The 23,876-nt window shown below is 57.1% G+C and overlaps 1 protein-coding gene across 6 annotated transcripts in view; it reads right to left on the bottom strand.

Annotated features, from left to right (window-relative positions):
• Positions 1–23,876, bottom strand: part of MYO18A (myosin XVIIIA) — a gene marked incomplete at both ends in the record, with an annotated part of 94,560 nt that overhangs the window by 5,035 nt on the left and 65,649 nt on the right. For 4 of the 6 annotated variants that reach the window (XM_080712683.1, XM_080712682.1, XM_080712685.1 and 1 more), the window contains 20 exons: positions 2,744–2,866; positions 7,000–7,139; positions 7,471–7,656; positions 9,529–9,666; positions 10,084–10,167; positions 10,308–10,424; positions 11,727–11,840; positions 12,219–12,365; positions 12,596–12,700; positions 13,119–13,229; positions 13,780–13,980; positions 14,067–14,190; positions 15,773–15,927; positions 16,227–16,354; positions 16,975–17,086; positions 17,275–17,394; positions 17,517–17,606; positions 17,943–18,086; positions 18,751–18,879; positions 22,173–22,238. In XM_080712683.1, coding sequence (XP_080568809.1) covers positions 2,744–2,866; positions 7,000–7,139; positions 7,471–7,656; positions 9,529–9,666; positions 10,084–10,167; positions 10,308–10,424; positions 11,727–11,840; positions 12,219–12,365; positions 12,596–12,700; positions 13,119–13,229; positions 13,780–13,980; positions 14,067–14,190; positions 15,773–15,927; positions 16,227–16,354; positions 16,975–17,086; positions 17,275–17,394; positions 17,517–17,606; positions 17,943–18,086; positions 18,751–18,879; positions 22,173–22,238 — 2,534 coding nt within the window. Of the gene's footprint in view, positions 1–2,743; positions 2,867–6,209; positions 6,255–6,999; positions 7,140–7,470; positions 7,657–9,528; positions 9,667–10,083; positions 10,168–10,307; positions 10,425–11,726; positions 11,841–12,218; positions 12,366–12,595; positions 12,701–13,118; positions 13,230–13,779; positions 13,981–14,066; positions 14,191–15,772; positions 15,928–16,226; positions 16,355–16,974; positions 17,087–17,274; positions 17,395–17,516; positions 17,607–17,942; positions 18,087–18,750; positions 18,880–22,172; positions 22,239–23,876 lie in introns of all 6 variants that reach the window. The other 2 variants (XM_080712684.1, XM_080712687.1) reach the window with 2 other exon arrangements.

Genomic DNA, 23,876 nt, shown 5'->3' with positions numbered 1-23,876 from the left:
TCTGGATCTGGCCTTCTTCTTGCTCTTCCGAGAGCGCCCCTTCCTCCGCCGCCGCCTGTGTTCCGAGGAGCCTTCGGAGCTGGAGCTGGAGCTGGAGCTGGAGCTGGGGCTGGGGCTGCTCCGCCGGCTCCTGCGCTTGCTCCGGCTCTTGCGTGACCCCGAGACGTCCGCAGCGGAGGCGGAGCGGCGGAGGCTGGCGCCCCGCTCGGGCGGGTCCAGCTGGGCGCTGCGGGCGCTGCGGATGCTCTTGCGGTCATCCTCGTCAGAGTCGGGCTCCAGGCTGCGGCGCCGGAATCGGTCAGGTTTGTAGCTCAGGACCTCGTTGATGGCAGCCTCCAGGTCTGGGTCCAGGTAGGAGTGGCGGCTGGCCGAGCGGGAGCGGACGCTGGAGGCCGGAGGCTCGTCGGTGGCTGAGGCCGAGCCGCGTGGCTGCGGAGGCACCGACAGGCTGCGGGCCAGGGACTGGTGGCTGAACTGTGAGCGCGCCTCACTCAGGGCCACGCTGGCGCCATCATCCCACTCCTCCGGGCAGCCCCGGCCCAGGGACAGGCGGGAGTCGGGGCTCTCGCGGCCCAGGCCTGAAGCCCCGCTCCAGCAGGGGCTGAGGGTGCGTGGCCGGCTTTCGAGCCGGGAGGTGCTGCGGCGGGCGCTGGGCGAGCTGGACAGCGAGAAGCTCAGGGAGGAGCGCGCCCCGTCCTCCCCAGAGCCACCCCGAGTGGCCGAGGAGGCCCGGCTCACTGGCGCGGAGACTGCCGAGGCCCTGTCGAAGTCTGAGCCCCACCGCTTCTCCAGCCCCCGGCTCGAGCGCCTCCCAGCCTCGGAGAAGAGGGAGCCGCAATCGTCTGGCTCCTCGGACTTCGAGGCCTGGCCTGGCTCCTCCCTGGGGACCACGCGGGCCCTCCGGGGTGGCCTCTCCGGGGAGGCGGCGCGCTCGCTCAGTGTGGTGAAGAGCGAGTCCTCATCCCCTGTGCCCCCGATGGAGTCCTTCAGGGCCAGCCGCTTGCGATAGCTGAGCGAGCTCAGCGCGGAGGCCGGCCTCTCCTCCACCCCCTTTCCCTCTCTGGGGAGGCTGCTGAGGGCCGTTCTGAGGGGGAGGGGGAGGCCGGGAGGAGAGAGAGGGGAAGGAACAGGCATTAAACTTTGAGAATAGCCGGGCGTGGTGGCGCACGCTTGTAATCCCCGCGCTTGGGAGGCGGAGACAGGAGGATCGCGCAGGTTCGAAGCCAGCCGTGCTGGCGTAAGAGACCCTGTTTCAAAAATATAAAATAGGTCTGGGAGTGTAGCCCGGAGGAAGAAGGGCTTCCAGGAACCCCAGTACCACCAAAAAAAAAAAAAAAAAAAAAAAAAAAACTTTGAGAATAAGCCGGGCATGGTGGTGCATGCTTGTAATCCCAGTACTTGGGAGGCTGAGTGAGACCAGAGGATCACAGGTTTGAGGACAGCCTCAGCAATTTAGGGAGGCTGTCAGCAACTTAGTGAGACTCTGTTTCCAAATAAATAAAATCAGCCTGGAGTACAGCACAGAGGTAGAATGTCTCTGGGTTCAATTCCCAGTGCCACACACACACACACACACACACACACACACACACACACAAAACCTTGAGAATAAAGACACAGGGAGGGAGGCGAAAGGAGGAGGAGCGGCAGCAGCCCTGGCAAAGCAGTGGTGAGAGCGTCGGAGGAAATGAAGCAAAATAATTTGCGTCAGTGAAAATAGCTTCATGGAGAATGTCATGTAAATTAGACTATTGTTCTATTTCATCACTTTTCCCCCTCTAAAACGTTTAGTTCAATTTATTTCATTGTCAACTACCTGGAGCCTCGTGCCACACTGTGGTGAACGGCAGTGGGGCGGGGAAGGCAGCATTATCTGCAATAACAAAATGTTGTTTGGCTGAATAAATTAAGCCAATTAGAGGGGGCCGCCGGGTGCTGGTGGTGAGGGCCGGCCTGGGGGAGGGGCCTCTGGGAGCTGGAGAAGGGGGAGGGCTATTACTTTTTGTACCCAGTCCACCTGCTGTCTCAGGGAGGGGCAGGGAAGGGTGTACCCTGGAGGATAAGGATGGTGCGCGCGCGCGCGCGCGCGTGTGTGTGTGTGTGTATGCGTGTGCGTGCGTGTGTGCGTGCGTGCTCGCACTGAGGACAATGCTGGCTCACAGTGAATGAGAAGGGGTCCTGGCTTCCTGGGGTAGCTGTCTGTCTGTCTCCACAGAAGATGGCTGGCTACACAATAGGGGAGCTAGTAGCTGCAGAGGACGGGTGTTAGCAGGAAGCCTGGCGGGCGGGGAGGATTACAGGAAGGAGAGAGCCAGCAGAGGATGGAGATTTGGCATTGGCTCTGACAGGACTAGGGAGCCAGTGCCTTTTCACACCATTCTGATCAGGGCAGCAGTGATCCAGAGCTGGCCAGGGCACCCCCAGTACTAAGGTGTGGGGTCCGGAGTCCCCGTGCCTTGAATCCAAGGGCCCAAATGGTCAGGCGGTTCTTTCCGCACATACTGAGTGGGTAAGTGCCGATGAAGGTAATCTATACCAGAGCTCTGGGCCTGACAGCAAAGCATTACCCAGGAAGAATAAGGGAGACACAGAGCCTGGCTAAAGCAGAGCCGCTTCCTCCGGTGGCTTATCCAGCAGGTGCCAGGAGAGCAGCAGGTGCACGAGGCCAGCCCTCAAGGCACCAAGGCGCTGCGCATGCTCCTGGTCCGGGGCTTGCCCTCCCAGCTCAAGGCCACATGCTCACCTGGAACTCTTTAAGCTGCCATCATCAGATGCTGCCTTGGAAGGCCCTTTGTTTTTTGACAACCAGGACTTGACACCATCGACCCGGTCCTCCAGCTCTGAGTCCACATCCGAGTCGCCCTCACTGTAGGGGTGAGAAGAAAGGTAGGCGAGGCCCGCAGGTGGTGACCACTGCTGCCCGGGGGGAGAGCTGAGAGGAGTGGGTGTGTCTTGGGCAGGAGCGGGGTGCAGGTGGCATGCATGTCAGCGAGTCAGAAAGGACAGCAGAAAAGTTAGACCACACCACTCACAAGGAGCCTGTCCCCACTTGGCAGGCCACAGTGTGCGGCAGCTCAGCAGCATCCCCGCCCCAGGCATCAGCGGTGGGTAGCTGATCAGTTGGTTTACTCAATGAGAAAGACAGGGGGGCCTCCACTCAGGGGTTAGAGCCAAGTGGCCCTTGGTTAAAGAGATGCTGCCAAGCCAGATGTGATGGTGCACACCTGTAATTCTAGTAGTTGTGAGGCTGAGACAGGAGGATCACAGGTTTGAGGACAGCCTCAGCAAGTAGTGAGACTCTCATTAACTTAGGAAGACCCTGTTTCAAAATAAAATAAAATAGGGCTGGGGGTAAAATTCAGAGGTAGAATGCCACCAAGTTCAATCCCTAGTCACACACACACACACACACACACACACACACACACACACACTCACTCACTCACTGCCTGGGACCTTCAGCTATTCCTTAAGGCCGCTGGCCATGGGGTGGGGTGTGGGGAGGAGAAGGGCTTCACACGGCTCCAAGTTAGCTTGAACCCGGAGGTCTCCTTAGCTGGCGGCAACGCCAACCTGGGCACTGGATTTAGGAGGCACTGGTTATATCTGAGACCCATCTAGTGGCTTCCTTGACCCATAAAAAAACAGAAGGGAGGAGAGGGAGGGCATATGTAGGAAGGGCCGAGGCTTCAGGATCCAGACTGCCCCAGAGGCCCACCTGGGCCCAGAAAGTCCCCGACAAGAGCTCTGACTCTCTAGCTCCCTCCCTCCCTCTACCCTGGCAGCCTCTGGCCCTTGTCCCCACTGTTGCTTCTAGTGGTGCTGACCCCAGGACTTGTCAGAAAGCCCAAATGAACGCAATTCTGAGACTGGAGTCACAGTGATGCCCTCCTTGAGGCAGCTGGGCGAGGAGACAGCTTCTGAGTGGGCATGTTTTTCCAATTCTGCAATATGTCAGCTCACCACATTCCCCTGCTACTGAAAGGCTGGGATTTCTCCTTGATATAAATTTCTTTCATCTGTGTCAATAGGAGAAGCCCTGTTCCTGAATTAAGTTCCCGAATAAATAGCTATGCAGACGTGTGTGTGCATGTGCGCACGCGCACACACACACACACACACACACACACACACACACACACACACCAGAAGAAACCACTAGACTCAGTGATTCAGTTATGGGGACTGTGAGAAGGCCTGACTTGTGGAGAGGGGAATAAGGAGGCATATTTTATGGGCTTCCGTCAAATGTAGAATTATAACAAAGATGAGGCTGGCTGATGCCCCGGGTAAACAGGAGTTTAGCAGACAGCCCTGAAATCGCTAATGCAAGCCCCGTGCCCATATAAGCCTGGCAGATTTACTGTGGTGCACAGGCCCCATGGAACGCCAATACCACCTGATTTATACACGCGTGCAAAAAACCTCCCTCTGTAGCTTCAGAGCCTGTAATTTATCACCGCCGTTCATAACCATATTGATTGCCTTTAGAAAGGAGGTGCTGTATGCATCGCAAAATCTATGTCTACATGTTAAAAGCGTTTCTGTATAAATCTCCCTTAATACTGCGCTGTTTACTGCTTTCATTAAGGTTATGGCAATAACAACTGTATCTCTAAGTAAATCGAAACATTATTTTTCTGCCCGCCTTAGCACGCTCAGCTCGATAACTTGGAGCCGTGGCCCAGAGCTGCTGAGGAAGAAGTCACACCACCTCTCTGCCCTCAACAGGAACCCCTTTAGAAATCTACGTTCCTATGTGCCTGTGTTGACTGTACGCTGGTGTGTGTGTGTGTGTGTGTGTGTGTGTGTGTGTGTGTGTACGTGTGTACATGCATGCATATGAGTGTGTGTCTGGCACTGGTTTGGAATATGATCTTAAATGTGCATTTTATCAGCCCTAGATCCTTCTGCCCAAGGATGGCAGGGCTAGAACACCCAGGGGACAGATAGATGTGGGCCCAGAATACAAAATTTTCCTCCTTCCATTCAGAACAGCAAATGGCTTGAGAAGCTGACCTGCTGGTCCTTGCTTCCCTTAGTTGCAAGCATCTAGATGATGTTCAGGTTCTTTTCCTTAAATAATCGGCCCGTAAACAAACTCCAGGGGCAGGCAGGCTCAGGGGGCAGTTGAAATTTTAAATGGTCGGAATTAAACCTCGTGTCAAATACAATTTATGTCTGGGCTCATGTGCTATTAGTTAACTGGGAGCCGAATCGCAGGGGAACAAACAAACGGAGACAGAACGGCGGGGGATATTAATTGTGTGTGACAACTGGGCTCCAGCGGCCCTCTATCACTGTTACACACTATTACATTTATCATTAGCGCTCATGAAGTCCTTTGCACGGCCGCCAGCCCATCCTGGCCAGGGGAGGACAGCCAGGCAAGAGAGAGGGGGAGGGAACACAGTGCCAGAATAAAACAAAACAAAAACGGCTTCAAAAACAACCCTGTTGAACTTGACCGAGGACCAGCCAGATCCACCTGAAAGCCTATGCGTCTGCTTTCCAGCTCCCTCCCAGAAAGGGGAAAGAAGAGAGGGGCAGATTTCCTGGGCTTCTCACCACGTGACTCGGAGCACCAACGCAGAAGCTGGGGCCTCTCCTGAGGTGCTCGCTGGGGGCAGAGGAAACACAACTAGCCATGTTTCCTTCTGCTGCCTGGACAGAGTGCCTGTGATTAGCTGCCTGAATGCTTTCTCCAAACAAGCAGTGTTAGGTACCCTTACTTTTTAGTTCTGCCTGCCAAAGGAAGATGGCAGGCTTTAAACAGAAACATACCCACTCCTTTCGGACAGCTCGGGCTCCAGAGGAACCTAAGGATGCAGGAGAGTCTAGCCTAGACAGGCATTCCTTCAGAAAATCAGGCCTGGAAGGAGACCACACTTGGTTCCTGAGGGAGGAGAGGGCTGGAACCAGGAAGGTAGATGGGCGTCCCACTAAATGAGGCTGTGTTTTTTTCTTTGGAGCGCCCATCCTGTCCACCAAGCGTGCAGGGGCCAGCTCCTGCCTTCTGCCTCTGCCTCTGCCAGGGCCAAGCCTGCTCTGCTTCCTCTAAGGGTAGTCAGTGGTGTTAGCGTTAGAGACCGGCTTGGGGGAGTGAGTGGAAAGCTGTGTCCCCATGCGGCATGCAGCAGGAGCCCTTGGGGGAAGGGTGGTTAGCCACCCCCAGAAGAGGCAGAGAGCCCATGTGCTCAGGTCCTCACAGTTTATTCTTTCTTTTCTGATACTTTGTCACCATGTCCTGCAAACTGGAAACAGACAAAATGGTGGGCAAGGGGGGCAAAAGCAGACAGGAAAGTCAATGGGCCCCTGGAGGTGGACCTCTGAGCCAAAGTCCTCTCTTTCCTCATCGGGAGACGGCTCTGGCTGGCTGAGACTAGACCGGGGGATGACTGATAGTATTATCCATAGAGCCTGGCCGGTGCTGCCCCCAGCAGCTGTCCCCCACCCCCAAGGAGTGGGCCCCCTGGGCTGCCCCAGACTGGCTTGAGGATATGGCCTGGTCCTGAGGTGGGGAGGGGTCTGGGAACTGCCAGGGCATTCTTGGGGCTTCTCCAGACCTGCTAGTCTTCCTGCTTGTGACTTTCTCCTCAGCTCAGGACTACAAATCTCTCCCTTCCCTAAACCATTCCCTGGGTGGGTTTTATGAGAAAATCTCTGGCACAGTAACAAGGCACCACCGCCTTTAAATCTCTGCTCTCCCCAGAGTGGGGCAGGCACCATCGGAAATGCAGCTAAACGGGGGGGGGGGGGGGGGGGGGGATAGCTCATCTTGAGCAGGGAGGCCTGGGGAGTAGAGCTGGAGGGCTCCTCCCCCGGCGCCTGGCCCACCCCCAGTCCCTCACACTGGGGTCCAGGCTGCGGTGTTGGCAGCGAGGGGAGAATGGGTTGATGGGTTGGTGGTGGGAAGGCAGGTTGAAGGTGTCACCTGGGGCCTTCCCAGAGGGATCCAGCGGGCCTCTGCAGGCCACAGTGCCAGAGGCCACCCCTCACCTGTTGATGAGGTCCTCGTTCTCATCGCTCTCCATCTCGTCCTCAATGGCAGCCTGCAGATCCCCGATGCGCTTGAACGCCAGCTTCAGGTCTGCCTGCAGGCTCTGGTTAGCAGCCTCCAGGCTCTCCAGATCCATCTCCTGGAAGGGAAGGTGAGTAGCCAATGTGCAGAGGGCCACTCTCTCCACTTTGCCCCAGGAGCCTGCAGCAAGTCTCTCCCAGCTCTCTGGGGGCTGCTAGAAGCCTCCAGAGCCTTCTCTGCTCTAGGGCTGCTGGGCCAGGGGCCTGGCCTCACTTGATGGAGCCTGGTGCTCCCCTGACTCCCCCGCCGGCTCTCTGGACTATCCTCCTGACATGTTCCTCCTCCCTCCAGTTCTCTAACCCACAGTGCCTTTGTAGCTCACCCCACCAGCCCAGGGCCAGGGATGCACCCAGTGCTCCTTGGGGCTCCAGCTGGGGCTGGGGTATTACCAGTTCGTGCTTCTTGCGGCTGGCCTCCGCCTCTTTCCTGGCAAGCTCGCCCATCTCCTCCTTAGTGTCCCGGAGCTGCCGCTGCAGCCTCTTGTTCTGCTCCTTCTCCCGGTTCTCGGCCGCAGCGCGCTGGTCCCGCTCCTCAGTCAGCTTCTCCATGTTTTCCTTAAGACGGCTGGCCAGGCTCTGGGTGGGCAGGTAAGGGAGAAAGACCAGCGGGTTGGCCATCAGCCTGGTGGATGGATGTGCAGGAGGCCAGGCCCAGCTCCGGTTCCGCCCTCGCTAACGCCCTGGGGGTGTCCTTTGTTTTTCTGCAATATGGGGAGGGATGAGACCTGCCTGGGGTCTTTTAAAGACCTAAGACAGTAGTGAAGGCACTTTAGAGGAGGAAATGCTTTGGTCGCTATTACTACTCTGAGCCTGGGTCTGGCAAAGTCCTGGCTGGCCGCTATGTAGGCATGGTCAGTGGGCTTCTCTCAGAGACCCTGAGCCCAGAAGTCTCCAAAGCCAGATGCAACTGGCTTTACTGAGAGCTCCCAGATTAGGAGGAGACTAAACAGGCATAGATCCCAAGCAGAGAGCCATTCTCTAAGCCTCATAAGTCTCTCTTCCCTCAGAAATCTGAACTCCTTTTCCCTGTATGCTGAGCAAGAGGTGCCAGGGACCCAGTGTGAGGGAAGGCCCCGCATCTGGGTTTAATACTAGTTCTACTACTGATAGCCTCCACCAAGCCCCTAGGTCTCTTAGGTAATAGACTCAGGCTACATGATGGCTAAGAGCTGTTTGTGTTCAATACCAATGAGTCTAAGCCACAATATTGCCTTTCTGGGCAAAAGGAAACTCGAGGGAAGGGACTAGGGCCCAGAACAAAGGAGACAAGTCCAGAAGGTTAGCTCCATACCCACAACCCAGTGGCCTCTGTTGCCACCTGACAGGTTTGGGATTTTAGGCAACCTATATAACCTTTCCCGTATGCGAAATGGGGATTGAAATATTACCAATATTTGTGGGACTTGTGGGGGACAGAAAATGAATTACTAAGTTTCCTCTAAGGCTTGCTGGCTCTCCTGAGGACTGGGACTCTGTCGTGAGAGGTTCACCACACTCCCTTCCAACACCAAGGTTGTTAGTGCCCTCGGATGCCCACCCGCGTCATTCCCCATGGAGGAATGCCAGGGGTGCTCCTCAGCAACCAAACAGGTGTGCAGTCCTCGGGCAGGACTGAAGGTGCTTAGGCAGTGGGTAAGACTGGGAAGGAGGAGGAGAACTTAAAAATAAGGCAAGAGGGGAGCAGACCCAGAGAGAGAATTGTGCCTTCAGAGGGGGAGGGCTGGAACATACTGGTGTAGGGAGACTGGAAGGGAAAGGACTTAATTGGAGTACAGATTCCATTGGGAGCAAGGGAGTTTAAATAGATTGAGAGAGAGAAACAGACAGACACCCACAGGAACAATGACAATACAAGTAGGGTTGGGGAGGGTTACAGAAAAGACTAGAAAGGGAGAGGAGGACTGGGAAGGGGAGAAAGGAGGAAATGGGGAGAGGGCAAGAAAGAAGACAAGATTGAGGAGAGGAAAAAATACAAAGGGAGAAGAAAAACAGTGTAATTATAGGGGAAAATGAAGAGGAGCAAAAGCAGAGTCAGGCAGGTCGGGAAGAAGTGAGGGAAAGGGGGAGCTCAAAAGGAAGGGGAGAGGAGAGAGCAGCGAGATGAGAACAGACTTCAACCCTCGGAGCGCTGGCGCCATCCGCTGCATATTTATGACCCTGCTGAGTGAGGGGACAGGCGGGGGCTGGGGGGAGCTCGTGGCAGAGGAAAATATGAAGACGAAAAGCTAAGCTGCTCCGGTCCCTTGGCAGAAAGCAAGCACGGAAACAGAATGTAAAGCAGGCTCTGCAGGGCCAGAGAGCAGGCCGGCGGGCGGGAGAGGAGCCCCCGCCCTGTCAGCTGGCCCGGCAGCTTGGCAGAGGCCTCTGAGGAGCATCCCCGGCCTGCCCAGCGCTGTGGAGCATGCGTGGCTCCAAATGCTTGCTGCGGACCAGAGAAGCGGAGCCCACCTCCAGCCGCTTCACTTGGGTCCTCTCGAACTCCAGGCGTGTCTCCAGCTCCCGGGTCTTTGCTTCCTGCCTGCTCACCAGGGACTTGTCCACCATGGACTGCTCCAGGAACTCTACCTGGCTCTGGAGGGCTTGAAGCTGGAGTCGGGAGGGGAGCGAGAGAAGAAAGAACTGAGTCCAGAAAGGGAGGGGGCAGAGTCTGGGGCAAGCGCCATCACCATGGTGACCAGGCTGGGAGGGCTGAACAGGGGAGGGGGGGACCCTGGGCCAGAGCCTCGCCCCGCCCCCTCCACCTGCCTCAGCACTTGGCACAGAGCTTTCCCTTCGGAGAGGAAGGCGAACACTAAGGACTAGGGAGGGAATAGAAATGTGGAATGAGGCAGCTGAAGCCAAAATGTCTGCTATGGTGATATGGCTCCGAGCCTAGCTGTCCCTGCTAGTTTACACCATCCTGTGGAACGCGGATGGCAGGAAGGGGCACTTTCCATACTCTGAGCTCAGGGGTTCATCCGCACAGGGACCCGGCGTGCTCCCTGAGGGAGCCCCTGTGCCCACCTTCTCCTGCAGCTCTTGCTTCTCCTTGTTGGCTTCTTCTAGCTGAGCCTGGAGATCACTCATCTGCGCCAGGTCCCGGGAGGCCTGGGAAGGAGCGAGCGCATGGGGCAGGGGATCGCCTACACACGAGCCCAGCCCCCACTCGGGGCCAGGGCACCCAGGCTCCCACAGCACAGCCCCCCAAGGAGTGGCTCAGAGGACAGCGCCTGCACGGCGGCGGGTACCTGAGCCACAGCGGCCTTGTGCTTCTTCATCAGCTCGTTCATGTCCTCCTGATCCTCTTCCAGCCGATTCTGGATCTCATTCTTCTCACGTTGAAGTCGGCTCAGCTGCTCCTCCAGCTGGATGGAGGCGGAGACCGATCAGAGGGCAACAGGCCCGGCATGCCCGAAGGCCTCAGGTGGCAAGTCCACACCTGCCCCTGTGCCCCCTCCGCTAGGTAGGGGTGGCGGTGCAGGGGGAGAGGACGATGGCTGGGCCCCCTGTGCGGTGGGTCCCCAGCGATATGCAGTGAGCTCCGGGCAGGGAGATGAAGGGAAAGGGCCGTCTGTGCAAGACACGCGGGACCTGGGCTTCTGCACTAAGTGGCAGTTGCTTTCTGGCAGCTCTTTTGAGGCTAATGAGAAGGCAGAAAAAGTCTGCCCAGAACAAATGACCCGTCATCCTGGCACTGTCCGCCTAGGCCTGACCTGCATGCATTCCGCCCACTTCACGCCCCAGGGAAGGACCCCTTCTGTTGGTGCTGTCCCCTGGGACTGCCCACTCCTCGGCCACTCAGCCCCACAGCCAGTCCACTCCTGGGGGGAAGGGAAGAGACAGCCAACAGCAGCTTCAGGAAATGAATGAATCTATTAGCCTGTAATTCCAAACCAAAATGACTGCGCTGGCTCCTTCTCTGCCCCATCCATCTTGTTACTGGGCTGTGGGGAGCTGGGGAAGCCTCCGCCAAGAAATTTATTAACTCGGATTTAAATAAAATGGTAATTTTATAACAGCCTTTTTTAACACAATTAAGGAATTTGAATTACTCACCTGAAAACTGCTGAGGAGCACAAATGTCACGAGGATGGATCAAGCCCGTGAGATTGGCGCCTCTCGCAGCACGGTGACTGGCTGGGGGCCGGGAAGCCCGCAGCCAGACCCGACCTCCTCCCCGCCCCATTCCCAGCCCAGAGGGACCGGTGGCCGCATCCCGGTAGTGAACTGTCTGCCGGTGGATGGGCGGTGGGAGAGGCGGGGAAGTAAAAGGGAGGCGTTAAATAAGAGCTCTAATTAGCTGCCGCTTGGGCTTGTCAGCGGCTGGGCAGGGGAGGGGGAGAAGCTGGGCCATCCCATCCTCTTATCGGTGCTTCTGCTAATCTCGAGGCACCTGTTTACATCCCTCAGCCACATTAGCTGTCTTTATTTATGGTGCTGGGGCCTGTGGCCAAGCGGCCAGGCTCCCGAAAGCAGGTGGTTAAACAGGGAGATGGGCCCTGGCTGGCTTCCTCCTCCCAGGCTGCTGCTGTGAGTGGAGAGAGGCAGAGGAGGGGAGGCGCCTGTCCTCGCAGGAAGCCCTGGCATGAAGGGAGCGATCTGGGTTGGGGGCAAGGTTCATGCCGCTCGGCTCCTCCACAGCCTGTCCTTATGCCCTGGATGCTCACCGCTGTCTTGGCCTTGGCCACGTCATCAATCTGCAGGTGCAGGTCTTCGATCTCCACCTCCATTGCTTTTCGTGCTTTTACGGCTGCTGCACAGGTGAACTCTGACTCCTCCAGCTAAATACAGAGCCGCCCCCACCCCAGGAAGAAACATCAGCCATTCCCTGGAGGTAGGAGGGCTGTGCAGGGTGCTCACAGAGGAGAGGGGCCCAAGGGCTCTCTTCCTCCTCCCCCAGGGCCACAGTTGCAATTCCTCCTATGACAGGGTGGTGGGCCCCAGGCCCCATCCACATCACCCTAGGGCTCGGCAGTCAAGCCAGCATGCAAAGACCCTGGGGGGTCTGGCTGCTACAAGTGGCTTCTCTCTATATTCCTGTCACCTTCCTTCCAAAGGATCAAAAAGCCACTGAGGAGGGAGAAGGAAAGAAGAGAACTGAAAAAAACAAGCTCCCTTGCCCCTGGAGCCAGAGACTTCCTCAGCTGGGGGCGTTATACCTGGTTCTTCAGCTGGGCAATCTCCCTCTTGCTGGGAGCGTTGTTCTTCAGGTGGTCCAGCATTATCTGGGCATCTGCCAGCAGGGCCTTCGTGCGCTTCAAATCTTTCCGCAGTCGCTTCTCTGACTCAAAGTCCCGCTGGTTCACCTGGATGGACACCGGGAGGAGAGGCTCTGGACTCCACAAGGGGGCCTCCTCCCGTCTTCCTCAAGCCTGCTCCTCAGCCCTGCCCTCAGGTGAGCAAGGATGCTGGGGCAGGGTCACGCCAGCCAACAAGGAAGGCGTGAGTGTGCCAGTGTAGGTAATGACGGAGCACTCCCCGGCCCCTCTGCCCCAGCTTTCCAGCCCATCCTCAGGCTGCAGGCGTCCCCACACACCTGTTCGCTGAGCGTGGCGAGCTTGCTCTCCAGCTCCCGCTTCTCGCGCAGCGCCTTCTGCTTGTCCTCATACTCTTCCTCAAGCTGCACTTCCATCTGCTTCAACTGCAATGCCAAGGGGACAGAGGCCCAGCGTCCCTCAGTCCAGGGCCAGGCGGTCCCCTTTCCTGCTGGGTCTCCCACCCAAGGAAAACAGTGGGATGGGGCTGAGTTTTTTTTACAGCATCTACGAGGGGAGGGGATGGCAGGCCACAGTGGCCACCAGAGCCAGTGTAGACCCCATGCAGAGTTCCGGAGGCTAGCTAACCACAAGCACCCCCAGAGCAGCACAGGGTGGGCTGCTGCATGGCACTTTGGGGGCCGGGCTTCTCCACAGACTCTAGGATAGCCCAGTCCATGACAGAATTCTGGGTCCAGAGTGGAAGACAGGATGGCTAAAGCAGGGAAACCAAGGCCCTCACTGTAGAGTGGTGATGAGAGGACAGGCGTTTATATTGGACAGAGGAGCGGCCAGATGCCATACCTTCTTCTGACAGGACTGCCGGGCCTCCTCCACCTCCTCATCCCGGCTCTCCATCTCCTTGGAATGGGTCTGCCTTGCCCGCTCCATCTCCATCTCTAGACGCAGCTTGGCCTGTAGGAGGTTGGAAGAGGGACTGGGTTCCTCTCCCAGCAAGGCCTGACCCCAAGGCGCAGCGCTCCCAGCCTCAAGAGCAGGGCACGTCTGTGCCACCAGTCCCCTTCACTTGCTCAGGCCTTGTTCCTGTGGCAGCAGGATTCTCCGCAGAAGCCGAGCTCCCTTATTACATGTCTGGCCCAGACCCAGGAGGGGCTACCAGGTCTGGGGACAGTCCTGCAGCTTTTCCCATTGGCCTGCAGGCTCCAGCTCCCTGAATGGACCTGGCAGCTCAGTGGCAGGCTAGGTGGGCTCATGGCCCTCTGGCTATAGTGCCTCCTGAGCCCCTCGTCACTAGAGCTCAATTGAGATTTGTTTTTGTGGAAAGCTAATTGTTTTCCTGCTGTGACTGGCACAGATCAGGTGCTCACTGAATATTTTCTAAGTGAACAAGTGAATAAAATGAACAAAGGTGGATCTTGCCTTGCCTGGCCCACACCCTGGGTAGTGGTGGTGTGGAAGTGGCTCCTGCCGTGCCCCCTCCCTCCCTTGGCCAAGCCCCAAGCACCTGCTCCAGCATCTGGATGGTCCCCGCCTGCTCATCCAGCTCCTCTTCCTGATCCTTGACCTTGGCCTCTAGGTCCCGGAGCTGCTTCTTGACTTTAGCCAGAGAGGCCTCGTCCTTAGACTCTTGGGAAGAAATGTCCTGGAGCTCAGCCTCCAGTGAGACAACCTTCTGGGTGAACCCTGCAATATCCATATCCTTTTCCTGCAGTAAAAGAGAAGATGAAGCTGGTGCAGGGTGGGCCCCAGCCTGTGAGAGGTGGGGCACAGAGGCTCGGTGACCCCACGCACCTCCAGTTGCTGCTTCAGGCTGAACGCCTCGGCGAGGAGCATGTCTTTCTCCCGCTGTAGCTTCTCCCGCTGCAGCTTCTCCCGCTGGGCCTCCTCATGCGCCTGTGAGAGCTCACTGTCAAACCTGCAAGGGAGCGCGGTGGCCTCCTCAGACACCGGCAGAGTCCAGGTCCCCACACAGAGACTGCTGGGAAGTACTGCCAGGATGCAGAGGGGACACAAGCCGAGCTGGGAGGGGTGGCAAGTAGCCCTAATGGGGTCAGCTGTGAGGAGGGGGTTATGTTCAGAGGCTGCAGGTCAGGCTACTGAGGCACTGCTGAGCAGCCTGGCCTGAGCTGGGGGGATTTCATTAAGTCAGCCCTTTCTGTGGGGCCTGAGAGGGCACCTAGACTGATCCTAGAAAAGAGGCAGACAGACTCTCTCCTCGGGAGTTAAGTCTCTATATTTTCCATTTCAAATGGATCAAAGAGTGAGGGTCGGGGTTAGGGCAGAGTCGGCATTGGAATGGGTAGAAGTGGACATCCATCCTCATACAATTTGTTCCCCACAATTCAGCTCAGTGACTGTGTGGTGAGCTGCCAGCTCCTGCCCCCACCTCTGGGGACCTGTCTTTGGCCAGGGCCACCTGCCCCGGCAGAGCCCAGGTCACCACCAGGCCACGCCACGCTGGGCTGGAAGCCAGCATTCCCAGTTGGGGGCCTCCTTCGCTCCTTTGCTTCCCAGGCCTCCATTTCCGGCCCGGTGACTCTAAATAAGGAGCAAATTGCTGAAATCCCTCTTAACACCTTCCCTGAATAGCTAATCAGGTTCCTGGGGAAACAGAACAGACACCCCCCCACCCCCAGTAAAAAATAGTAAGAAAACTCCAGGCAGCTGGAACCTAATAAGTTGCCCAGCGGGGAGTGCAGTGACATGGTAACTAGGAGCTCACAAGAGGAGCTGCTAAGGGTGCCAGCCTTTGGGTAAAGGGTGGGGTAGGGTAAAGATAAGAATAGGAGAAGTGGATCCCATGTGCTGGAAGGAACAGAAAACCTTCCTACTTCCCCTCGCAGCCAGAAGGGAGGTGGCCAGGGGAGCACTGACCGCTGTGGGGCTCCACCCTGCCTCCCTTGCTTCCAGGGTCATGGGATGGACTGTCCTTTACAAAGGTGACTGCCAGAAGCCCCTCCCTGCAGAGGAGAAATGGGTGCTGTCCCCCCTCCCCGGGACACCCTGCTGTTCCCAGGGTGTGAGGGCCCCTCGGTGTTGCTAATAAAGGCGTCCCATTCCCATCCCCAGCCAGGGAAATTAATTTAGATTGGATTTTCTCCTGCGAGGCTGCCCCCCTCCTTTGTGTCATTATCATAATGAGATGGAAGTGGCACGGTAGTTTAACGACATTAGTCAGGAGAGTGTGTTTGTGTAGCTGAGGCGAGTGAGAGCAGATAGAGCTGGGCAGGGGCAGGGGCAGCGACAGGGCCAAGGCTCCTGCACAGCACCTGAGGATAGGATGGGGTGCTTGAGGTGGAGCACCTCTGAGCAGAGGCCTGAGCGGGCCTTCAGTGGGGACACAATCCGAGTCCTCCCTGGAAGTCAGGGGTCCCCACACATAGGCCAGCACAAATGACCATGTAGGCATGGTTCCCAGCCAAATTCAGGTCCTCCCTTCTTCACTACCTGGGAGGGGTGGGGAGCCCCATCTGAGCCTGCTGAGAAGGCCTACCCACCTCCTCTGCTTCTTCTCCAGCTCGTGGTTGCGGACCTGCTGGCCCTCCAGGTGCAGCTTGGTGTCCTGAAGCTCGGCTGTCAGCCGCTGGCACTTCTTCTTAAGCTGCTGCAGAGCTCGCTGGCTTTCATCACTATCTGCCTGCAGGTCCCCAAGCTAGAGGCCAAGATGGCATACGAGGTCAGCAGCCATCAGAGGCTGGTGGAGAAGGTGCACGAGGGTGGAGAGTGGGTAGGGGAAGCCCCAGAGAAAAGGGGTAAGGTCGGGGCCGTTCTGGGAAGCTAAGATGTTCTACCTGTAGTTTGTTCTTGGTTGTCCCTGAAGGACAGGCTAACATGCCAACCTTCTCTGCTCCTCCTCCTGGGGCCTGCCTGCCTCCAGCTGTTCGCTGGGCTGACTCATGGCACCTAGCCCCTGCCCTCCAGGCCGGGCCTCAGTTCCCTGGCCAGCCTCACCCGCCTCTCCAGCTGCCTCTTGCTCTGCTGCTCCACTTCCAGCTTGTCCTCTAGCTCCTGCTGTAGCCGCTTCTTGGTGAAGTCCACTTCCCGCACAGCACGCTCATACTTCAGCCGCCACTCGCCCCCTGCAGGGTAGGGGGCAGACAAGGGAGGACAGAGGTGCTGAGACAGAGAGGAAGGAGAGGGGAAGGAGGGAGCAGTAGGTGGAGCAGAGCGACTCAGCAAGGTCCCTGGGATGATGGTTTCTTTCTAGGGAGGGAGGAGCCACCTGCTGGGAGAAGACTAGAGGGGGTGACGTGGTGACATGTGCTGCCCTTCCCTAAGGACTGCCAGGACCATGCTCCTCAGACATTGTCATTCTCATGGTTGTAACCCCCTGCACTTATCAGCACCTCTACTTTCTCATCTATTTATTTCACTTTACTCTACTGGGGATTGAATCCAGGGGCATTCTACCTCTGATCTACACCCCCAGCCCTGTTTTATTTTTTATTTTGAAACAAGGTCCTACTGAGTTTCAGAGGGCCTCGCTAAGCTGCTGAGGCTGGCTGGGAACCTGCGATCCTCCTATCTCGGCTTCCCAAGTACTGAGATTGTAAGTGTGGACCACCATGCCTGGCTTCACTTTAGTCTTATAACAGCCTGCAGAGGGGAGAAAGGTCTGGACAAGGGCCGTGGTTACCTAGGGGTGGGCATGGAGGCTTGCCACCCAGGCTGCCACACGGCGCCTCTGTCCCAGACCCACCTGCATCATCGTCATCCACTTCCCCGTTGATCTCTGCTGCCCGGATGAGCCGCGCCTCCATCACTTCCATTTCCATCACCTCCATTTGCTTCTTCAGTGTATCGTACTGAGTCTGCAAGAGAGGGGGTCGTGAGGTGTGCTGTCCTGCCCCTCACTCTGAACTCGTGCCCTGAAGCACACAGACCGCATGCTTACCCAGGGCGACGGGGATGCTCGGTCAGTGGGGGAGATGATGACTGGCTTTGGGGGCCTGAGACCATGTGGTCAGGAGCCGATTCCTCACCCTGCCCCTGCCCTCACCTGCAGCTCCTTCATCTCCTTCTCGGCTCGGAGCCGCTCCGCGGTCTCTGCGTCCAGCAGCTGGGAGGCGGACTCTCCTGTGTTACGCTCATCTGTCAGCTCCGATGTCAGCTCCGAGATCTGGGGGGGAGGGGATCAGTACAGGCTGAAGCACCTGCCTCCCTTGGCCAGAGCATCGGGGGCCCCTGTGGGCCAGGCACTTTATCAATGCAGCCAGTCTGTCTTGGGCCAGGAGCGCTCACCCGGGTCTCCAGCCGGTCAGTGTTGAGCCGCAGCTCATTCCGCTCCTTCTCCACTTTCTCAAGTTTGCTCCGCAGCTGCTGGATCTCCTCCTGGGGAGAAACAAGGAGGGCAGAGTGGGGCACTGTGAGGCATCGGGGTCCCAAATCCCTGTGGCAACAGAGCTGATGAAGCTCAGGCCAGGACATGAAGGGGAGGATGTTCCCAATGGGAGAGCTGCTGCCTCCCAGCAGCTAGACCTTCCTTGTAAGCCAAGGACGCTCAACAGCACCCCAAACAGATACCTGCTTGCTAGGCATAGTTCAAAGACACCAGACACCAGCTCTCTGGACTAAACAAAGGAGTATCCTGGAGCCCAAGAGGAGCCAGCGAGGCCCTGGTACAAATGGCTTCTCCCCTACAACCTGGCTATCTAGGTGGTTACTTACGTCTTTGTTGCGGATCTGCTCCTCTGACAACTGTACTTCAATGAGGGGCCGAACGGTGGTAAAAAGCTTCCACCAGGGCCAGTCCTTCACTCCTTTGTTCTTCTTGATGTTCTTTTGCACGCAGCGAATGGCCAGGTCCTGGATCTGCAGTTGGGGTGGGGATGGCACAGATCAGGGCGCTCAGTCTCCTGGCCAAGCTTGGCCAGGGACCTTCTGTACCACCAGCACAGCCCCTGGACCTGTGCCCCTTGTCCTCGAGCCAGAGCCAGGCCTTTCCATGCCCCACATTGCCCGCCACCTCCCTCCAGCTCTCAGGGTGGGCAGCCCTGGGAGCACCATACTGGGCACTCACCTCCACCATCATTAGGAATAACTTCATCTGCTTTATTTGCTGCCTGATTATTTCCAGCACCCTGGCCTAGCTGTGCTATAAAACCTAATCTTGCTGAAACACAAGAGGCGGCAGTGCTGGCTGTTTTATGGACTTGCTAATAAGAAAAGGAGTCGCTGACACAGCTCCTTAATCTTCATGGAGCAGGCTGTGATCCAGAGCCCACCTTTGCCTGAGCCCTGCTTCCCCCACCCTTCTACAGCTGCCCTCCCCAACAGGCTGCATGGCCCTGTCGCTGGGCACACCAGCACACTTCCCACTCTGGCCAGGAAACCCCTGGGAGGTTCCCATCTCCTCTCCCCTGGATGATGACAACCCACCATCCCAAGACCTCTCACCCCTATATGCTCCCTATACCCCACCTGCCCCTCAGAACTCAGCTGTGGCCATGAAAGCTGTGGCATCCCTAGGTGGTACCTTTCTCTTCTTGAAGTGCTGGCGAGCGAGGTAGCCCCTGCAGGCCGCCTGGAACAGGGTTAGGTGTCTGCTGGTTTGCTCGTCCCGCTGCTCCTCCAGCCGTGCCAATGTGCCTGCCCGGAAGAAAACCTGCAGGGAGGCAGCAGCCAGGTAAAGACCTGAGACTGGGCCAGGCAGCCCAGGGGAGGCAGAGTGAGGAGCTGGAGGGACAAGCAGCTGGCACAAGGAGCCGGCGGGTCAGGAATGTGGCCCCGGGTTTGGGAGGAGCCTGAAAATCCACTTGCCCAAGAGAGGAGAGGAGAGGAGGAGGGGGGAGGGAGGAACAGCTCTGCCAGGCTGGGATGGAGAGGTTATAGACTGGAGGAACTAGAAAGGCAGGGAGGCCAATGGGAAGACACCAGGGGTGAGGAGGGAAATGAAGATGTCACTGGTCAGACAGGAGAGAATGCCCTTCAGCAACATCTGTGGCGTTTCCCCAGGGACTGCCAGCAACACTGTCATGCAGTCTTGCCACACCCCGTCACAGGGCACAACCACAGGCTGCAGGCGCCTGGGACCAGGTGAGGAGGGCGCAGGAAGATGTCTGGGTATGAAGTGATGTGGGGGGCAGCAAGTAGGAAGGGGGATGGGCGGTGGGAAGCTGGGCCCTTCTCACCCTCTGCCCAGTTTCGCTCCACACCGTCTCCTCTTTCAGGTGCCAACGCTCCACCCCCACCCCATACACACACAGGTTTCACCTCATGAAGAAGCCAGCGAGGTGGGCGGGAGCCGGGCCCATCAAGGGACCTGTCATACAGGTTTGGGGGCTGGAGGGCAGACAAGCAAGGAACCAGCTAGACGCCCCCACACCCAGCCTGGCCTCTCACTCTTCACTGCCCTGAGCAGAGGCCAGGTAAAAGTTCCCTACTAAGAAGAGGAGTGGAGGCCAGCCATGGTGGCACATGCTCCCAGCACTCGGGAGGCAGAGACTGGAGGATCACAGTTCACAGACAACCTCAGCTACGTAGTGAAGCCTTCTGCAACTCAGTGAGAACCTGTTTTTTTTTTTTTTTTTTTTTAAAAAAGACTAAAAAATAGAGTTGGAGGAGTAGCTTGGAGGTACAGTGCCCCTGGTTCCATCCCCAGTTCTGCAAAAAAAAAAAAAAAAAAAAAAAGAGGAGGAGGAGTGGGAAGGGGAGGGGCAGATGTCCTTGAGAGAAGGCAAAGGGACGCACCTGGGTATATGGCCACCTCTACCTGGCACTGAATACAGAAGATTGTCTTTTGTGGGACAGAGAATATGGGAACTCTGTGGGAAACACAGGCCCTATAAATGTACTCATAGCCCATAGGCGTGGCATCCCAAGATCCCCCTCAGGGAAAAAGTGTGGAGAAGGCCTAAACTTTCTGCTGAGAAAGCTTTGCCTCTGGAAACTGCACAGAAGCCTTGTCCCCAAGCCCAGTCTTGGAGAAAGCCAGCCCAGTCCCACCTCTCATAGGTCTCAAACCCAACCGGATTCTCAACTTCCCCGTAATATTCGAGCCTGAAATCCCATTGAGAGGGCAGGGAGGGAATGTCCAAGTTTCCCCAGAAGTGGGAGAGCATGCTTGGTTAGCACACATAGCTGTCTGCCAGGGCAGAAGAGAGGGGCCAGCTTGGGAGACAAAGGCGGCCCGGAAATAATGAGAAGAGAAAGCACAGTCTTGAGGCTACAGCAGTGAGCCACAACTTCTTTTGGGCACTTGTGGAGCTGAGGGTCCACTTGAGTAGTAGGGGAGAGCTTAGGGCCGTCTCCCCCAAATACCAATTCACACAAAGCTTACGATACCAGGAGGCTCTTAGACTCTCCATGTCCTTGCCTGACCCTCAGAACCCTCTGGGCTCAGATGAAACCCTCCTCTGAAGACTGAGGACTCGCAGGGAGTCCTGGCTCACCAGCCAGTGCCAACCACGGCCTGTGGACTGGAGCTTTCTTTCAAACCAGATGTAAGAAACATCCAACCTTGCCCTCAGCTCTGCTCCAAGCACGAGCGGGCCCCGGGGCTCCCCACCTCAGCAAGGCACCTGGGAGGACTCAGGAGGGCAGGGGGTCTAAGACGGCAGGGAGAAGAGGATCAGTCCACACAGGCCTGCTGTGCTGGAGACATGCCTGAGAACACGAACACCGGCTTGGAGAGATGCCACCCCGTGCCAGCCAGCAGCAGCCCCGGCCAGCAAGAGGGCGGGAGCCTACAGAAAAGCTCGAGTGTGAGATAACCTGGGAGACACGAGCAGCTGAAGAAACATCTTGAGGCGGGCAGCCCCAGTGAGGAAGCCTGGCTGCGGAGGGGGTGGCAGCCAGAGGAGGGAGCCAAACACAGAAGTGTGGAGTGGAGTCCAGAGCCAGAGAATGGCACCAAAAGGGGACCACGGCAGACACAGTACAAAGAGAGGAATGGAGAACAGGCCCAGAGGACAAGGGAGAGAGCAGCAGGGACTGCTGGGGCCCAGAGAGAGAGGGAAGCCAGGGCAACAGAGGTGCAGAGAGAGGGAGATGGAGGGGAAGGGATTCACAGTGAGAAGGGCTGGAGAATCCAAGGCCCTGACTCAGAGTGCAGCCCAGGGAGAAGGATGGAGAACGAAGAGGACAAGTTAGACACAAGTCTTATCAAGCACCTCCTGCCACTTCACACTTCCCCGAGGGCCCTGGGACCCAGGGTTCCTTCCCTCCCTGCGGACAAGGGATGGGTCCAGAAACCCTTCTCTGGCTCACCCTGCCCTCCCTTGCACCCTAGCCCTTGGAGCACATACACAAACACTGCCTTCTAAGCGTCCCGGTCTGAGGCGAGGGCTGCAGGGTACAGGAGGATGCTGGCCCAGCTGACCCTCTGGTGTGGAGTGCGGTGTGCTGCGCCCAGGGCTGGGCATGCCTACCTTTTATATACCACGTTCCATTCAGATGAGGAACCCGGCCTGTGGGCAGGTGCTGCGGCACTGTCTCACCATGTACTGCTCACTCCCTGGGCCCTGGCAGCCCTAAACACCTCTCCAGTGAGTGTGCTGCCCTCTGGAGCCCTCTCCCCACTGCTTTTTAGCTTCTTCTGGCTGATGTGCCTGAGTCCAGCCCTTTTGTACCTCCATTCCCCGCACAGAACTCAGCCCAAGATGAAGGCCACCTTCCAACCCACATCCCCTCTTGACATGACAGAGGTGTTCATGGCACTGGACATGCCTGATATCCAGAAGGTGGAAGTTTGCTTTCCCTGGAACATCTCTCCACTGGCTCCTGGCCCTGAAGGGGAAGCTTGCAAGGAGGGGCAGCCTGAGTGGCCGGGGCACCTGGAGGGCAGGACTCAGAGGGCACCGGGAGGCCTCTGACATCTCATTGGGCAGGGAGAAGAGGACCAGCCCTCTGACAAGGCCCAGAGTGAGGGCCTGGCTACGCTCCTGTGGGGCGACTCACCCGGCTCAGGCCCATGCAGCAGCTGCTCTTCTCCAGGTCCAAGGACTCCAGCAGCTCCTCCACCGCCTGGGAAGAGAGGCCCAGTCAGGAACCCAGCTGGCACCTCCCCATCTCGGCACTCAGTCCTCCCCTCCCTCGGCCCAGGAGAGCCATTATTTAGTCCGTAGGCCCGTCTGGTGGGCTTCTGCAGTGTCAGACACTGTGTTGACTCTGGGATGCAGATGCATCGGCAAGAGGAAAGAATTCTCTTGCTGGGAAGTGAGATGAGGTAACTCGTACAGTGCATGGAGGCGGCACCGAATGAAGTCAGAGAGGGGACCCTGGTGGGCACCATGGGAGAGGGCTTTGGGCTGAGAATTTAGATACGGGTAAGAATTATAGCTAGAGGGAGGAGGGAAGAGGGCAACTGAGGCAGCCCAACCAGAACAGCGTGAGCAAAAAGGTGTGCTGCAAGGGTGGTGGGGCGCAGGAGGGAGCCGGGGAGCGCAGGGTGGGGCGGGCGGGCGCAGTGGAGAGGTGAGTGTGGGTGTGGTGCTGTATGCCTTGGGAGCTCTGCCCTCTCTCGGGTGGAGGGGGACACGTCTGGTTTGCATCCTGTAGAGGTCCCACTGGCAAATAGGCAGAAGATGGACGGAGGCCCCCCTTGGCAGTAATCCACATGGAAGGCTACAGCCTGCCTCAAAAGGAAGAGCAGCAGAGGGGAGCAGCAGGAGATGAGAAGGAGCCGGGAGGAGAGTACAGAAGGAGGAGGAACCCAGAGCTGTGCTGAGGCTTCTGACTTACGTAATGAAACAAGCAAAGGCGGCCCTCCCCGCGCAGGGAACGCAGCGATCTGGGAGGAGAATGAATCTGGTCTGAACACACTGGGCTGGGGGTGTAAGAGAAACACAGGGAGAGAAACCCAGAAGGCAGCTAGACGGAAAGGTATGTCTGGAGCTCAGGAGAGTGGCCTGGGCTGAGGTATTGATCTGAGAATCATCAATTTATATGCGGTAATTGAAGTGATGGGTGTGAATGAGGTTGTCCAGGAAGGAATCGAGATGAAAACAGATCCAGCCAAGGAGAGAAGGGGGAAACCCTACCAAAGGGAGAGCAGCTGGGAGGGAGTGAAAACACACAAGGAGGAACCAGGAGTGGCCACAAAGAAGGCCAGCGGGACTGTCTCAGGAACAGAGCCGGCCAGGCATGGTGGCGTGCACCTGTAGTATCAGCACTTGTGAGGCTGAGACAGGAGGATTGAAGTTTCAAGGATAGCCTCAGCAAGTAGCGAGACTCTCCACAACCTAGTGAGATGCTGTTTCAAAACAAAAAAGGACTGGGGTAGAATGCTCAGAGGTAGAATATTCCTGGGTTTAATCACACACACAAAGAGGGGAAATTGGAGGTAGAAGGCCCTGGGGTTCAATCCCCAGTATCACAAAACAAAAACAGAGCCAGGTGTGGTGATGCACACTTGTAATCCCAGCATTTAGGAGGTTAGGAGGATCATGGTTCAAGGACAGCCTCAGCTACTTAATGAGGACCTTTACAACTCAGTGAAACCCTGTTTCGAAATAAAGAATAATGAAAAAAAAATAGGGCTGGGAGTGTAGCTAGGAGGTAGAATGCCCCTGGGTTCCATGCCTAGTACTGCAAAACAACAACAGCAATAAAAACAAAAACAGAGCTATCAACAAAGTCACTTGTTGCCAAGAATTCAAGTCA

This window comes from Muscardinus avellanarius, assembly GCF_963383645.1.
Source record: "Muscardinus avellanarius genome assembly, chromosome: 16".
Taxonomy (NCBI): domain Eukaryota; kingdom Metazoa; phylum Chordata; class Mammalia; order Rodentia; family Gliridae; genus Muscardinus; species Muscardinus avellanarius.
This window is presented reverse-complemented; position numbering and strand designations above follow the sequence as displayed.